The sequence below is a fragment of the Trachurus japonicus genome, chromosome 5 (genome assembly GCF_045865225.1).
Source record: "Trachurus japonicus isolate A0001 chromosome 5, Traja_1.0".
NCBI classification, from domain to species: domain Eukaryota; kingdom Metazoa; phylum Chordata; class Actinopteri; order Carangiformes; family Carangidae; genus Trachurus; species Trachurus japonicus.
In genome coordinates this window covers 13,548,936-13,565,361 of record NC_140911.1, presented here as the reverse complement: position 1 = coordinate 13,565,361, position 16,426 = coordinate 13,548,936, and the positions used below count along the sequence as shown (strand labels likewise).

Below are 16,426 nucleotides of genomic sequence, written 5' to 3'. Positions count from 1 at the left end.
TGGTATGATAATACTTATGATACCATTGTATGTGTATAATTAGATGAACTTAAATAAATGAAAGCAGTAATTAAAGTCTATCCATCTCCATGACATTGTTTATGTTGATGGTGGGATAGAAAAGCAAACCTCTTGGGTTATCTCCTCTTCTGCACACATGTAGGACTGTAAATTGTGGCTTGTCCTCTTTCCAGTCTCTACACTAATTATTAAATCCCAAAAGGCACATGAATATTCAGAAAAAAGGTGACATACTATACATGTTTTAAATTACATAAAGCCTATACAACAGCTTTTATGCAAAGTTTAATAAAACATGTAGGTATTTATTAACATTGTATTGCACATTTTTTTCTTTGCCTCAACCAAACCACACAGTTGTTTCTGTGCTGTTTTTATTTAAAGCTGTTAAGGCATCAATTCACCCAACTCCCTGAGGTGGACATATTTCCTTACTCACATGTAATTGATATCTAACTCTGGATGTAGTTCTAGTTTTCTGTGCAGAGACATTCATCTTGACGTCCGCTGCCTCCACCCCTCTTCCATTGAGGTGAATGGAATTTTGTTTATGCTGCTCAAAGCATCAAAAATGGAGGTTTGGAAAACACATAAACATGTGTCCGTTGGCAGAATACATTTGCATTCAACAGTATGGAGGGTGGGGCAACACATTTTTTTCTGAAACCCTTTTGTCTTCTTTGAGTTAAATTTTGGCGTTAGAGCATTGTTGATTATTAGTGCTGTCATAGTGTTTTTTTTATCTCCCATTCTTAAGAAATCAAAATCAAGCATTAGCCCGGTAGTATCACATTTGTCTGTCTGGGGCAGTTTTTAAAGGGGACCTATTATGCTTTTCCAGCTTTTCAGACTTTTATATATGTTTAAAATGTTGGATAATGGTTCTAGAGGCCGTGGAAGTGTCATATCCTGAGGTTAATGCATTTGGAGGTAAACCCTGCTAGATAATTGGGATTTCTCTGCACACCTGTTACACTCGGTTGCGCTGAGTTTTTTTTCACATGAGCTCGCGTCTACGTCGATGCGTGCCGGACTCCCCTACATGGTCATGCGAGGTCTCTGCTCCAGCCGGCCCCGCCTCCTCCCATGCTGCTCTGTTGTGCCTGGTGTCACAGCGGAGAGCGGAGCGGACTACTTCCTGCTTCTTCCCTGCATGTTTTAGCGCTGTAGCGTCACTTTACTAAGTTTTATTTAGAAGTTTACGCCGACGTTTCATGTAAGTGAAGCTGTACCTGTGTGAGGAGCGACGTACCGCCGGGGCGACGTTGTTCGTCGGACCGACGTAACGCTGGACCACCGGAGCACCGGAGCTCTGGAGCTGCAGCGGCTCCTCACACAGGCAGAGCCCGTCTGCAGGCCTCCTTGGCCGGGCAGGCGTCCGTGCTCATCGCGGTAGAGAAAACCATCGCTAATAAACATACCCGCAGGTTTTTTAGACGTTTACCGCTGTGTGGTTAGTCTATTTAGCAGAATGTTGGTCTCATTGATGAAATCTTGTGGCAGTTGAATTAGTTTGAATGAAAAGTGAAGCTGTGAGAAGGAGGAGGAGAGGAGCAGTGCTGCGGAGCTCTGTAGTCTATGTGCACAAATCACCACATTTACATCAATAAATAACTGTTTTATTATGAACTGACCAGTCTGCATATATTTTTAATTTATTTTATATATTTATTTTTGCATTTTTATATTACATGTTACATGGTTACAGTAGCCTATGGCAAAGACTACTCTATACCATCTTTGGTTAGGGTGAGACTAGGTCATGGGTGCATTTCATTACACAATGTAGACTGGTCAGATGCAGACTGGAGATCTGGCAATTTGCCTACTGCAGATTTAGCTTTTGTTTGCATACTGCATTTTGGCCAAATCAGTAGGTACTAGTAGTAGACATCGTCATGGTAACACAATGCTGAGGGAGTGGTTCATTTGCATTTAAAGGGAGGGGCCACTGAAACAGACCGTTTTGCAGAGCCCTGTTTTTGAGAGTGCTGTGATGTTTGATCTTTGGGGTATTTTGACCGAAGCACATCACAGACATGTCTATAAGACACCCAGGAACTATTTTAGTTTGTGCAAAAAGGAGCATAATAGGTCCCCTTTAAGTATCACAAAGGCTAATTCAAACACCAGACTTCGACACAGTTTCTGTGTCCGTACTTCATACTGCATACTGATTCAGTGTAGCTGTATCTGATAAGTAGAAAATTAAGCACACTCAAATTACCCAGATTAGTTTTAAGGCAGTTGTGGGGGTGGGGGATTTGAGAGCTTCTGACTCAACACTAACAAGCTGCTTTCACACTCAAGGAACAACTTGAACACATCTACAGTATCCTCCTAAATTAAAGGTCTCATGTCGTCTAAAGGTAGATGACGTCCATGTATTTTTTTTAAATTGTAAAGTAGGTCTTGGTTCAATATTAATACTGTTAAAGTATCAAAGCCTTAGTCAGCAGGGGGATGCACACAGCTTATATTCATAAAACTAAGCCTTAAAATGAGCCATCAGGACTTCTGTAACATTGTGATGTCCTCATAATACATTTAATAATAATAATACATTTTATTTATAGAGCGCTTTTCAGGCAGACAATAAAAACAGCAGATAATACAAGTAAAATAGAAAAAAATGGAAAACTCATTCAAACATAGAAAACATTTAAATACAGATTAAAACAAATACGACAATATATCAAGAAGTAGCCTACTACATGTTAAAAGCAGAGCGGAATAGGTGAGTTTTGAGTTGTGACTTAAATGACGTGGGGTCAGTGGTGTCTCGGATGTGTTTGGGGAGGGAGTTCCAGAGGACTGGGGGCAGCAGTGGAGAAGGCTCTGTCTGAGGAGAATGACATCAGAAGAGCGGAGGGTACGTGGAGGGATGTAAGGGTGGAGAAGGTCTGAGAGGTAGGAGGGGGCCAGCCTGGTTGTGGAGTGCTTTATGGGTGAGGAGAAGGATTTCAAATTTTGTGGATCAGGGAGCCAGTGGAGGTTCTGGAGGACAGGGGTGATGTGGTGCGTGAGGAGACGTGCAGCAGGGTTTTGAATGCACTGGAGTTTATTGAGGAGTTTGGAGGTTGTACCATAAAGGATGCTGTTGCAGTAATCGAGGCGGGATGTGATAAAGGCGTGGAAGGTCTCATAAATTCGTCAGTGCTTTCCGCAAGCGTCGCCCACCCAGACCCACAATCCAACCTTTAAGGATTTGGTTTCTTTGAAATCTGACATATTTTTATTCCACCTCTCCGAAAACAATCTGAAGAGAGGCTCAGACCCTCCCTGTAGTTACAAAAACCCCAGAGAGAAGCTTAAGATGTAAAATCATATAAAGAGGGTTTTTTGTTCTTCTTCTTCTTACAGATATCAACACTTCAGATGAAATACTGGAAAATAGTAAAATATGAGGCCCCTAAGACCAGAGAGCACTTTTAGAAAATGATTTTCTTGAACAAAAGCTTCACACTGTGTATTTAAGTGACCTGAAACAGCCTTGGAGCCACGCACATTTAGAATAACATTCATTTCCTTGCTGGATTGAATTATTGATCTCATCTAAGTGTGTAAATCAGACCTTCGTGTTTGTCAGATCACAAGAATAATGGATGGAGATTAGGACAATTGTGGGGCTGCACAATGGCTGAATGGACCGACTAGAATAGATGTCAAGTGGAAGATCATCAGAGACATGCAGTCCTGTTTATGACAGATAAAGGCACACCATATTTTTTGACAAATTCAGAACAGAACCACCATTAAATTGACAGATTGAATGCCAGAAATAGAGCCATAGTCTATGGTTCTTTTGTCTCATATAAACCAGTTCTTAACCAGGAACTCTTCTCAAACCGTCCGGATCAAATTACACTGCTGCTCACTGGGATTTTCCTCTGATCCTGTACCTTGGCTTTTATGTATGGAACAATGAGTGCAAGCCTTTAGATTCAAGCTGCGTCTGCCAGCAGCTGGAGTACATTGTCATCCTTAATACCGCGCGAGAATAACACTGTTTTTCCATTTGCCTGCCACGGTGTGTTCCTGTGCCCAGGGAAAGCCTGTGTCCTCAAATGCCTGCTGGATATTCACCAAGTCTTCAGAGAGAACGACCCGGCCTACATACTGAACGATCTGTACGTCACAGACTACTGCATCTGGATCCAGAGGGTCAAGTAAGTTCAGCAACGCACACATGAATTCATGCGGGAACGCACCTCAGAGACCTTCAACACAGAGAGAGCCACCTTCAGAGCCAAGGGAAGTGCCACTCAGCCCCTACGATGCATCGGTGCTTTAGAGGAGAGGATTAGACGAGTCACTTGTCACAGCAGGGCCAATTGAACGACCAAAGCCAGCGATAGATGCAATCCCCCTTGTCTCCATTATTGTGTGTCAAAAGTACCATCATTGACTCTCAAAGGAGCCAGCTGCAGTCAGCGGATTCGCTTTGTATTAAACTTTAAGAGTGCACATGTGCGTGTGTGCATATGCTGGGGCTTCTCATATCCTCCATGGATGAAACCGTCCACCAGCATTTCAAGCCAGTCATGCCAAAGCTGCAAGAAATGATATAGGTTTGAAGACTCTCTCTTCCTCCTAGCACATATTTTACAATTACTTACACATTTCAAATGTGAGCCTGCAAGCGCATTACTCAGTAATGAGCTCTGTTTTACTCTTGGCCAGAGTTCAGCCAAGTGGTGTGCTCGTCTGGAAAAAGCCCAGTTGAAAAATGTGTGCCTGATGTTGTAGGCTCGGCGCCCAGATGCAGACACGATAAAAGGTCTGCGGGGATTTAGTGCTGTTTTTCTCCCCCCTCCGTCCTCCTCACATTCTCATTTCTACATTTTTCCAGCACAAGTCTTGAATTCTGCTCTTAAAAACGCTACGGATGCCAGGATCTCAGTGTGTGGGACAAATCAGTAGATAAGCTTAGTTTTGGTGTGATCTCTCCTCTCTCTCTCTGTCTCTCTCCCAGACAGTGACCAGAGAGAAGACACACGCTCTATCTTACTCCGTGAGCACATGGAGCTGTTGAATCTCTGTCAACTCACTGAAAAACTCAATCAGTCTCTTCTTGGCTCAGGGGCACTGGAGCACTCTTTCTCCTCTCTTTCCTTTGCGCTACATTGGAACTAAATGTCAACACTTGACCTAACGCGCTGACTCCTACTACGCCCCGCATCGATCATTAGATGGATTAGCCTGTACTCTTGTAGCTCTGACCTGTGATTGAATTGTTACATTTCCCCTTCTGTGTTTTTTTGCTTTTTTTTTTTTTTCAGGTCGATAAAGAGAGTGAAATTCACAGAGGTTTCTTTTTCCTCCCATATAAAGCTGTCATGTTGTGGAAAAGACATTCAGATTAGCAGAAACCACTTCTGTCACCTCCAACCACTTGAGAGAACGGCATAGCTTGTTTAGTGTTTCGTTGTCTCGGTGGGGGTTTTTTCAGGCTCAACAGAAATTCCATAGAGTCTCCACTTGTGGTTTGTGAAACTATGTTCCCATGTTTGGAGTGAAACATTGTTAAAAAAAAAAAAGGAAGAAGAAGCCTGCAGTCAAAATGCAAAGCAGCACCGGAGATCCAGGCCCCGTTGTGTGAGGTTTTTGGAACGATCGGTTTCCGCAGACCGGCCTCCGCTATCACACATGCAGTTTGTTGTGGCAGCCCTTTTGTGTCATCTGACAGGTTTGATGACAGATCGTGGAGGCATTGTTTTCTTCAGTGTGAGATATTCCCCCGTGCTGGATTTGTCATCCACCGCTAAGTGAGTCGTCTCTGGGAGCCGGGGTGGGTAAAATGAGATGTAATCTATACCCCCGCACCACCCCCACCAGTACCCCCATGCAATCCCTGTATCTTGTCACTCCGTGCTGCCGGCTAGACAGACGCGATCAGCGCAGTATGATGGACACAGCGATTAATGGATGTTTGCTGGCTAGAGGGGTTGATTTATTTAATCTCCTCGCTGTCCCCACATGCATTTCTACTCCTAAAGTTCCTCTGACTGCCGAGACATGGCTCTCGAATTTACAACCTCGTAAAGACTTCAGTGTGATTTAAGCCACAGGGCAGGCGCTTCCCCTTTACTCTCACACACACGGAGTCAGAGGAGGACCCTGCGCACTGAAGTCACAAGTGAAACCACAAAACACATTGCTCAGCGTCGTGGAACTTGGCTCTATTTCTCACCGTCGTTGTTGTTGTTGTCATCATTGCAGAATTCAACACCGACACCGTTTTAACTCGTCCCAAGCGCGACCTGGTCCAGGGCTAATTATCCCTGGATTGTTAGCAGAAAGCATCGCTCCAAATGGAGCCACAGCCTCTCCAGTCAATTAGCCTCAGTGTGTGCTTAAGAACGTCCTCAAATGCCAAAGCCCCTGCAGAGCTTCTGGACTGCAGAGAAAGACACGAGTTGCCTCACTTTCTCCCTCGTTCTTTTCCTCCCTTTATCAAAAAGCTTGGAGAGGCGCCAGTGTAGATTCATGGCAGCCAGTACAGAAACAGCTTATAAGGCCCAGTGTTGTGTTGCAGTACCTCGGTTAAAATCAGAAGGGCTACAACTTCCTTTCTCTGTGCGGTTCACTCACAACCACCCACCCACCCTTATTAATTGGGTCAATTAGATTTGAGTGGGAAAAAAAAAAAAGAAATAACATGGCAGCATTCAAGCAAAGTGCTCCAGGGTTAGTCTGAGAGGAGGGAAAGTGAGGCAAGACTCATGTTTCCATATGAAGTCATTAGTTTAAAGGGGAAAAAGTGGCTCTCTGGGTTTTCTTTTTCCTTTTGTGAAGTGAATTTGTCTAGTAGATGTGTGAATTGGACAATCGCACATAGCTCCTGAGGGTGGAAAATGGTTTAGGGACAGACTGAGCTTTGCACCATAACAGCTTATTTGACAGACTCAAATAATCATTAATGGGTTATGTGTGAAGGGAGCAGTCCCCGGAAAAACACACCGGGTGTTGTTTTCACCGAAGAAAGGGAGTACAATGACAGAAAGAAGAATGTGCGCTGCTCCGTATGAAAACAACAAAAGAACCTGCCAAAGATGAAGTTGTCAACAATCTTTTTTTTTTTCCTCCTTCTTTTTATTTTTGGAGTACGAAGCAGCCCTCGGGGTCTCCACACACTCTCTTCCTCGCCTGTCTCATTCATCCTCTGCATTGTGTTGCATGACAATGCCACTGGGGAGGGCTGTCAGCAGCAGCTCCCCCCGCAGGGAAAAGCATCTGGGGCTCCAACAGCTGGGAGCGTCCGAGGGCAACGAGGTCGGAGCGTAGGGGGTCAGCGTGTCGGCATACCCGCGCTCAAAACGTCTTGAAAGTGCACTTGTGCGTGGTGGCGTGGTAAACACCCCCGCCCCCCATTCCCCCCGCCGCTGAGCATGGCGGGTCAGTTCACCGCAGCATACCTCATGTTGTGATTGTAAGGCACAAGGCACTTATTACCCCGATTTCCCACCGGCTGTTTAGCGCGATAGGTGTTTTCATTTTGCTTGTGCCTGGGGGCTTTCTCTGGAGAATTAAAATGAGGTGTTGGAGGCTGTTCCTGGGATTGCCCCTCCACCCCCACCCCCACCACCGCTAGCACCATCCACACAGCTGATGCGACATCCAGACTTGTGCTTGGAAAGGACTTCCCTGGAAAACATTGCACAACTGGAGGCTTTGAAAGATAATGGTGCTGCTCTATCTGATGTTAGCCTCAGCCCTGAAGGAGATCCTCGAGGCCCCGCTGGGGAGAACAAAGGCACAAATGTCTCCCAGCTAACAGGGATAAGTAGTACAGATTTCCTCCCAGCATGAGGCCACTCCAGCTTTTTGTCTTGAGTACACAGGCTCATCTTAAACACAGACTTACACAGTATGTTTGCATAATTTCCTCTGTGCACATTTCGAGTGCCCACTGCAGTTATTACAGTCGATTAGAGTGAAGGGATTTCCTTGTCTTTGCAGCTTCACAGGCTTGCGTATTTAGCTGAGGCCCCGTAAAACAACTGTCTACAACCTTTTTAGAGATGTAACAGGAGTAACAGCTGAAGATAAAGCAGACGGGCTGAATAGCTAAGACAAGTTTTCAAGGCTCGAACGTCTGAAGGATTTCACAGATCAAAAGGTGAGAGAGGAGACGGTAACAGCAGATGATGAAGAGCTGAACATAGTTTGTAGTGAATCTTAACTGTGGAGTAGCTCAGACCTGAAAATTTAAACTTTTCAAGCTGCATTGTTAAAAAGAAGAAAAAGAAAAAAACAGGAACTCTCAAATCCAAGCCTGAGGGGCTTTAACTTTTTTTTAGCCAACCTACTGTATATTGATGAAAATTTCAGCTCAACTTTTAAACTTAAATGATGAAGTGGGAATACAACAGAGCCTTGTTAGTTGGGGCATACTTTGTACTACTACAACCCGACTCAAGTTCCACCACAACCACAAAAGCCTTTAAGCAAAATTTAGTTTCCACAATGTGCGTGTTATCTTTGTAGATATGGCCTTTTTTCTACTGGTTAAGATTCCTGTTTCATTTATTTGGTCTCTGCTTTTTAGTTATTTTTTCATGCATTTTTTGTCTTTATAGCCATAGTGAGAGAGAGAGGCAGGATGTTGGGATAAGACAGAGATTGGTGACATGCAAAAAAGGTTACAGGTGGGACTCAAACCAGGGCCTCTGTGGTCAGGACTAAACCTTAGACTGCACGCCACCCACACAACTACATTTTCATAAAAACCGTCTAGATACCATTCAGATATGTGACTTAGCTCCGCATCAGAGACAATCTGCATCAACACTATCACACCTTGAAATGCATACATGCATACCCAGTGAGCATTCATGGTCACTGGGCACATGCACGCCGCTGTAGACACAGGGCAGATTATCCTCTGCAGGAAATACCGTGAGGGAGGAACAGCAGACAGTTGCAGTGTTAAAAATGCAGAATTTAACTGGACAACAGTTGCTAGAGAAGACACCAAGGTCAGTTACAGTTTATCTCATTATCTTTAGACCAGGCTGAGAAAATCCAATCAGGGAGCGACCGTGGGTGCGTACGTCATCGTTTCCAAAGCTCTTTGTCTGGACAAGGGAAGACAAAGATCTTCGGAGGTTTCAAACTAAGACAAAGAGAGTCAGTAAGGTTTTCTCAGAACTCTCTGATTTTGAGGCTCTAAAATGCTAAAGAAGTGCGGACAGGAGGTCAAAATGTCACAAAAAGATGCGTTTTCATAAAATGGAAACATCACAGTCTGGATGCAAGTGGTACACACTTTGCCAGATGACGTTCCTAATTGATATTTTAATATAAGGGAGAAGAGACAATACACTATAACTATGTAACACTACACTAGGTAGAGATGGAGATGTATATACCACACCAGGAATGCAAGTCTGTTTATGAGATAAGAAAACAGCACTGGTTTACGAACAATATCTCATGAAAGACACGTGTAGTGCCACAAGCAGTTGTGTAACGAATAACAGAAGAGCCGAGAGAAATCGTGAATATGTTCTCACCTCACTTCACGACATTGACAACTAAAACCTACAAAAAACAAGTTGTAAAAAAAAAGATCTCTTCCTTCAAAACCAGCGGTCCTACAGTACAGTAAGTCATTTTTTCTAGGCAGCTATAAGTACAGCCTCCAACACTGAATAAATACATCTGTGTTTTTCGTTTCTGGAATCAGAGTGGCATCCAGTGCCTCGGACCGTTCCAGTGTTCAGTCACACTGACGGATCACATCTCCCGGTGTCGGCTTTTATCCTCCCTCAGCTAGTGAATGATGCATTCTGTGAGTTACACTGAGGAAATCTGCTGCTCATATTACACAGATTTATACATCTGAAGACAAACTTTATCTGAAATGTTTTCAAGAGCACAGACACGCCGAATGAGTTGCTCTTTCACTGAACACGGGCCTGATGGAAAAAATGTCACATTGTAATTTAGCTCGCCTCTTTCACCTACACACTCAGACAAACACACAAACACACACACATTCACGCACTCTTCCCATTTTCATCTAAAGACCCTGGCAGATGGAGGCGTCTTTGTCTCGCCAGAAGTTTTCCAACCTTGAAAACACCACCCCTCCACAGTTTAATGAAGGCAAGCCACAACAGTGGTGTAGTAATGACTGGATTGTGTACAACATTATCCCTCCCCCCCTCCTGGACAGAGCCTTTGTATTCACCGCAGGCCGAGCTTCTCCCACCACAGAGCAAGGCAGGGGAGAGAAAACAAGCGCGCCTTTCCAATGCTAACTCAATAATGACTTCCCACGGGGGAAAGGGAATACGGGGTGGTCTTTGAAGTGGCTGTGCTTGCAGGAGCCTCTTCTACCCCAGTCTCGCTACAGGAAGCTCTCGCATGGATTTTATAGAGCCTGGGACCTCGGCAGGCTCCACGCAGCCTGCACACAGTCATCATCATTACTCCAGGTTATGTTAATGTCTTGATATCCTGTTGGTAATGTTTGAAGAAGTTATTTGTGGTTCGCCGAAGTTGTGTTGGACTTGTGGCTTGTAGCTTTAACGACATCCACACATGGGACTTCACAAACGCGCCACAGTCAGTTATCTGAAGAATGCACCGGTTTATTGTTGTTCACATGTAATCACCTCTTCAGACGGAGTGTGTGTCAACACATTATCTGATTGTGTGTAGAGATGAGGCATCGCTCACATGAGATAAAGTGCCTCCAGTACTCTCCTTTTCTGTACTGCACGGTTTGAAGAGTATGTAAACAGAAAATTCCTCTTCTCCTTCTCAAGTGTCAATCATACTCTTTTCTATGATCTAAGGATGGTAGTGTTTGGACTGAAATCCGTCAGCAACTAACAACTGTTGACATTACATTTGCTGCAGATATTCATGGTGCCCAGAGACTTCTGACTTTTCATTTAGCACTACAATGAAGTTGAAGTAGAACTGGGCAATGTGGCCTGAAAATAAATCTTGGTTAGTGTCTACCCAGTTTACAATTTCTTACCTTAAAGGGACTATGAGGGGTTTTGGAAAGCAAAGTGTTTTCACACTACATTTCCCATGGAGGAGGTTCGAAGACGATCAGATACCGTTGTAGTTACGACCATAAACGTTGCCAACTAGCGATCTGGCGGCGTTATTCCCATGACCCGCCGGTCAGTGTCCGGAAAACCGAAACTAGGAAATGCTGGCCGAGTCGACCACTAAATAATAATATCAAAATAACTATAAAATGGACCCATTAACAAGTGTGGGTAATGTAGAATCATCCACTCTTTTATAACCAAAAGCAAACTCATCGGGGTCTCTAAAAACATACTCTAAAATTTAGGTTAACATTTGAAGTTTTAGGCAAAAAAAATGTTTTTGCCATGAAAAGTCAGCCACATTCATGATCAGCTTCTCATCTACAACCAAATTCCTACAAAACTAATGGTATTCCCATCAGGTGAATTTGGTAAACCTTGTACCTGCTTGTCGACAGCAGCGTTTAGCCCGAAGCACCGAGCATTCAGACCTCAATCAGGCCCGTGTTAAAACAATGCCTGGGGTTGAGTTGGAGGAGACGTGTTGTTTCAGGCACTGGTGAAAGACATGAAATACGATCCAGGAAGTCCAGTATGAGTATCGTATATCTGTGAATGTGAAGGCTTGACAGCTGCCAAACCACTGCACAGCAGTTTCAAACTGTATGAGGATTTTTTGCAGCTTCAACACCAGGGCCATTGGTTCCTACTGAAGATGTAAACAGACCAAAAACACACATTTTCTTTGTCGTTGTGAGACTTATTTATTTCTCCATCAGCTGGGTACTGTGGTAATGAAGGAACAAGTAACAGCGACATAGGAATAAAATGTATGTAAAACTCCACTTGTTAATAGGAACAATGATTTTTGGTGATTTATTGACCGAAAAGAGAAATTAGAATGTCTTACTTATCTCTTAATGCAATAAATCACTCAATGTGATCACCTCCTTTTCAATTTATATATCATATTCTTTGATGTGTCGTGTTGGTTTTATTTAATAGGATCTTACAGAGTGTATTTCTTTGAGTAGTGTTGTGTATTCCAGCCACACGCACAACTCCATGACTGAAACCACAGGGGAAAAGTTTCTTAGAGATCTTGAAAGGTTGTGAGCTGGCAAGCTGCCCAAGCATCTTAGCAGGAAAATGGACTTCAGCTACTGTTTTCAAATTCTGCTTCACAGTGACAGAGAAAACTGCCAAAACATTTTTTTTTTTGCATGCAGGAGCCCTTTTCCCTTTCCTCCCCCTCCCCTCCCCCACTTTATTCTCTCCTGTTTCTAAGTAAACAGAGAAGAATGTGCATCCAGATGATATATCACAACTATAAGATCTGTTTACACAGCCTCTCCTGAGGTCTTAAATGAATGCACAGCCTCCACATGCTGCTTCCATAAACACTTTACTCTCCAGAATAGGGAGCTCATTAGGGCTGCACGGTAATGAGGAGCCATCCCGGTGCTCAGCAGTGGGTTAATTGGGCCAGAGAGGGCAACTGGAGCCGAGTGTGAAAACGTGAATGGCAGCGGAAGGAGTAGCCTCTCCACACGTACACACCACCCCCCTACACATAAACACACACACACACCAGCACAGCTCCGCGCATTTTTTTTTATCCCACCCTGAATGGATGTCGTCTGAATCGCGGTGACCCACAGAGGTCAGCCCATAATCGCCATGGCAATGGGGGCGTCACACACGCCCTAGCCGCAACCGAGGGGACGAATAGCAACCACTTAAGTTTTTTTGGCAGCATGGCGGGCATCCCCAGCATGAATAATGTGCAGACTGGGGCCTCCCAACAATCTGATGGCTTTATACAAATGGGGCCTTGTAGGAGGACATTCATCAGCAATAAAACACCTCTCTCCCTTCAAGGAGTCTGTTGTGTCTTCTGCGGTGACACAGCTATAAAACGGAGGCTACGGGAGAGGAACATTGTGTAATGTACTGCTCTATGAGGCCATTCTCTTAATCTTAATCTGTGGAGACATTTAGCTGTGCGGCTGCAGCTCACAGCCATTCTCCGTCCAGGCTTTTGATTGACCGTGTTGCAGCACAAACTCTTTTAGCCGTCCGCTGTTACCTCTGCTCCTATTGAGCAGGATTTCTCTCAACCCGTTTGTTCTCTCACATCCCACTGCCCCCCCCCGATAGTTGGGTAATACATCCAAAGTTTAATAGAGAATCTTTTTATTTTTTATTTCTTTTATCTCTGAGTCAAAACATTCACCGTCCTTGTAGGCTGCTCTTGAAACGCATTCTTCTTGTCTGGTGTGAAAGGTTTCCCTGCTTGATATCAACCCTCCACACAAGCCTAGTCTGTTTGTTACCAATCACCGTTACATCTCCTCTCACACTGCAGAAAGCGGAGGTGAAAGAGTGTGTGTGTGTGTGTGTGTGGACCGAGGTAGTGGAGGAGGAGGGGTGTGCCTCTCTCTGTAATCCCTCTCAGGCTCTTATCACCTCTCGCAGGGAGAGCGGCAGCAGCAGGGGGAGGAGAAGCCCTGTGTATCAGCAGCACTCCTCTCCCTACATTATTAAACATCCATATTTCCATATTTCATTGAGCCCCCCGCGCCTCGGCAAATCGCGGTCTACTTAGCATTCAGATGAGAATGGGATTTGGTTAATGGGTATTAGATTTGTAGATGGTTATCCTCTGGCTATGTCTTTAGTACGCAGAGCCAGTCGATCAGTCAGTCCTTGTGCCTCACTCCTCTCCAGTGCCACTGATTAAGTTGTAGTTGGATGTCTTTTTGTTTTTTTTCCTTCTCTGTGTAGTCATTCACCAGTTTTGCTATGAAAAATTCAACAACTTCTCTCCTCTCCTAACTTGTCTCCATTTCTTCCTCTTCATCCTCACAGGTCCAAGAAGGTGACAGCCTTTGGCGCGATGTTACAAAAAGCCTCCCTGCAGAAGAAAGACTTGGAGCTGGAGCTGGAGGAGCTGGAGGAGGCAGCAACAATGGTGGTGGAGGAACAAGAAGGAGATGAAAAGCAGGGAGCTTCCAGTAGCGCTGTGGTATCCCGCGGTGACAGCAGCAGCAGCGCTTCCAGTGACAGCAGCAGCAGCAGCAGCAGCAGCAGCAGCAGCTCGTCTGATGAGAGCGAGGAATCTGAGGCTGAAGGGCAAGGCTGCACCGAATCCAAGCAGGGGGGAAGAGGAGGAGGAGGAGGAGAGACGTCTAAGGACAGCCCTCTCCAGCCCCAGCCCACCTCCACTACTGCTGCCTCTCCCATCCCCCAGGAGCCAACACGCGCAGCCTTCTCAGCGGAGAGGAAAGTGGACGCCCTCCCCTCGGCTTCAGGCGGCACCAGACAGCTGATCCAGGAGCTGGGGGAGCGGGTGGCGGAGGAGCTGAAAATCTCTCATGACTCGGGCTGTAACGCAGAGAGAGACGGCTCACAGCTGAGCACCGGCGAGGCAAAGACAGGAGCAACATCTGGGAGGAGCAGCAGTGGGACTTTTTTAGAGCTGAGCCCTCGAAGAAACCCTCTGCTCATCGTCCAGACACAGGACGACCCTGATGACAGCGACTTCATCAGCTGATCCAGAGCTGAGACAGCCGTGGAATGAACTATTGACTCCGTGTTAGAAAATGTGTCGGACTTTTGGAATTTTTTTAATGTTTTTGCTTCTTGTTGAGAGACCAAGGGAATGATTTCTGCTTTATCTCTTTTCTAAAGGACCTTATTTTCCATCTTGGATTATATTTTCTTATTTGATGGACTCACTAACTGAGCCTCATTAAAAATCTTATTTCATATTTAGATGATTTTAACAAGCATGTGTAAGCTTTAGTTTCCCTCCTCCTTCTTCGCCTTGTGTTATTTGACTTTTGTGCGATTGCTACAACTCCACTTGTAATTTCTGAACACACTCTGCTTGATTTTATATGAATTATTCATTCTTCTTTTTAATTGTTCAAAGTAATTGAAAAGCATCTGTGAACATCCGCTAATAACGTAAAACTTATCCACTATCCATCTACATTTCTGTACTCATGAGCTATTTCAAGCTGCACGTCCATGTTGAATAAACCAAATGGGAATGTCTTCTCAAGGAAGCCGACAAACGTTTGTCATTGTTCATTGCCGTATATCACTCAGCCAAGGAGGCTGGCAGTGCTACTTTGAAAGAGCTATTCTTTTCCTAATAAATAGTAGGAAATGCACTAACCCCTTCCTAAAGCCCTGGCATTGATTGAAGAGGAAAAGACTTTGTCGGCACTAAACAGGGCCGCAGAGCACGCCGGAGTGATTGATTCATCTGGCATGAATGGAGGAGCGCCGTCGACACAGCTCAATATCTTCGGCCGCGTCTAGCAGGCAAGGAGAAAACGAACAAGGAAGCACATGTCAGGCAGATAGATGAGGGCTGCGAGCGGGGCTGCGGCACGGCAGCCGTTTGTTTGAGAGATAAGAGCACCCTGGGGCCTGAGGCAGCCGCCAGATAGAAGAGCAGAAGGCCAGCAGAGAGCCAGCGGAGGCAAACTGACACTCCGGCCAGCTCACTCGTGTCCACGTTTGCTGGAGATGGCAGTGGCAGAAAGCAGCTCCTCTATGCAAGAGGGTGGGTGTACAGTTCTGTGTTCCCCGGAGAAGAAAAAAAGAAATGCAGAAATGACCCAAATTAGCAGGATTTGTCAGGTTTTTTTGATCCAAATGGGTCATAACTGGCAGAGGGAGCCACTGATCAAGCGCGGCCCCTGCATTGCCTCAGGCTCTTTTCAAAAGGGAATTTTCAATCCAGCGTGAGTGAAAGCAGCTCGGGGAGGCACCGGGGATGATGGCTCCTTAGGTAGACACTGTCTGTAGCTCTGTGTTACTGAGATGGATGGTGTTGTTAAGCACCTCCCAAGAAGAGGCAACCTCCTTGCACCAGCCCCCTCAGGAGAGAGCGTCATCATCGCTGTGACTGAGATGAGTTACGCTGCGATCGTCAGCCCATTTAAACCCACACACACCCACCCACCCCCCCCTCCTTCATTCCTGGGGACACGAGTCCGGGGACTGAGCTTCCCCCGCAGGCGGTGGTTCCCTCTCCCCACTGGGGTTTCACATTGATTAAGTGACACTGGGCTACGTTGCCGTTTTTCATCTTAAAGTGGCCTCCATATTCCTCCATTAGCGCAGCCGTCTCGGAGCCTGACCAGGGGGATGCGCGGCCGCGGCCCGGCACTCCGGTTGGTTCTCCTGCAATTAATACCCCTCAGCAGCTGACATTCTCCAACAGACTAGGCCATGTTTTAATGAATGTAGCTGATAAATTATACAAGGCAGTAATTAATGTGATCTTTATGCTCTATTTTGACTCAGATTGATAAATCAGCTCCTTATCCATGTACTGAGTGTGCCCTTTGACCTTCAAGGATCTCAGA

At 45.3% G+C, this 16,426-nt stretch overlaps 1 protein-coding gene across 2 annotated transcripts in view; it reads left to right on the top strand.

Moving 5' to 3' along the window:
* shq1 (SHQ1, H/ACA ribonucleoprotein assembly factor) overlaps positions 1–16,001 on the top strand; it is a 39,658-nt gene extending 23,657 nt beyond the window's left edge. For both annotated transcript variants that reach the window (XM_085776442.1, XM_085776441.1), the window contains exons 11-12: positions 4,070–4,190; positions 13,911–16,001. In XM_085776442.1, the coding sequence (XP_085632568.1) occupies positions 4,070–4,190; positions 13,911–14,595 (806 nt within the window). In that variant the 3' untranslated portion in view covers positions 14,596–16,001. The remainder of the gene's footprint in view (positions 1–4,069; positions 4,191–13,910) is intronic.
* The last annotated feature ends 425 nt before the right edge of the window (positions 16,002–16,426 follow it).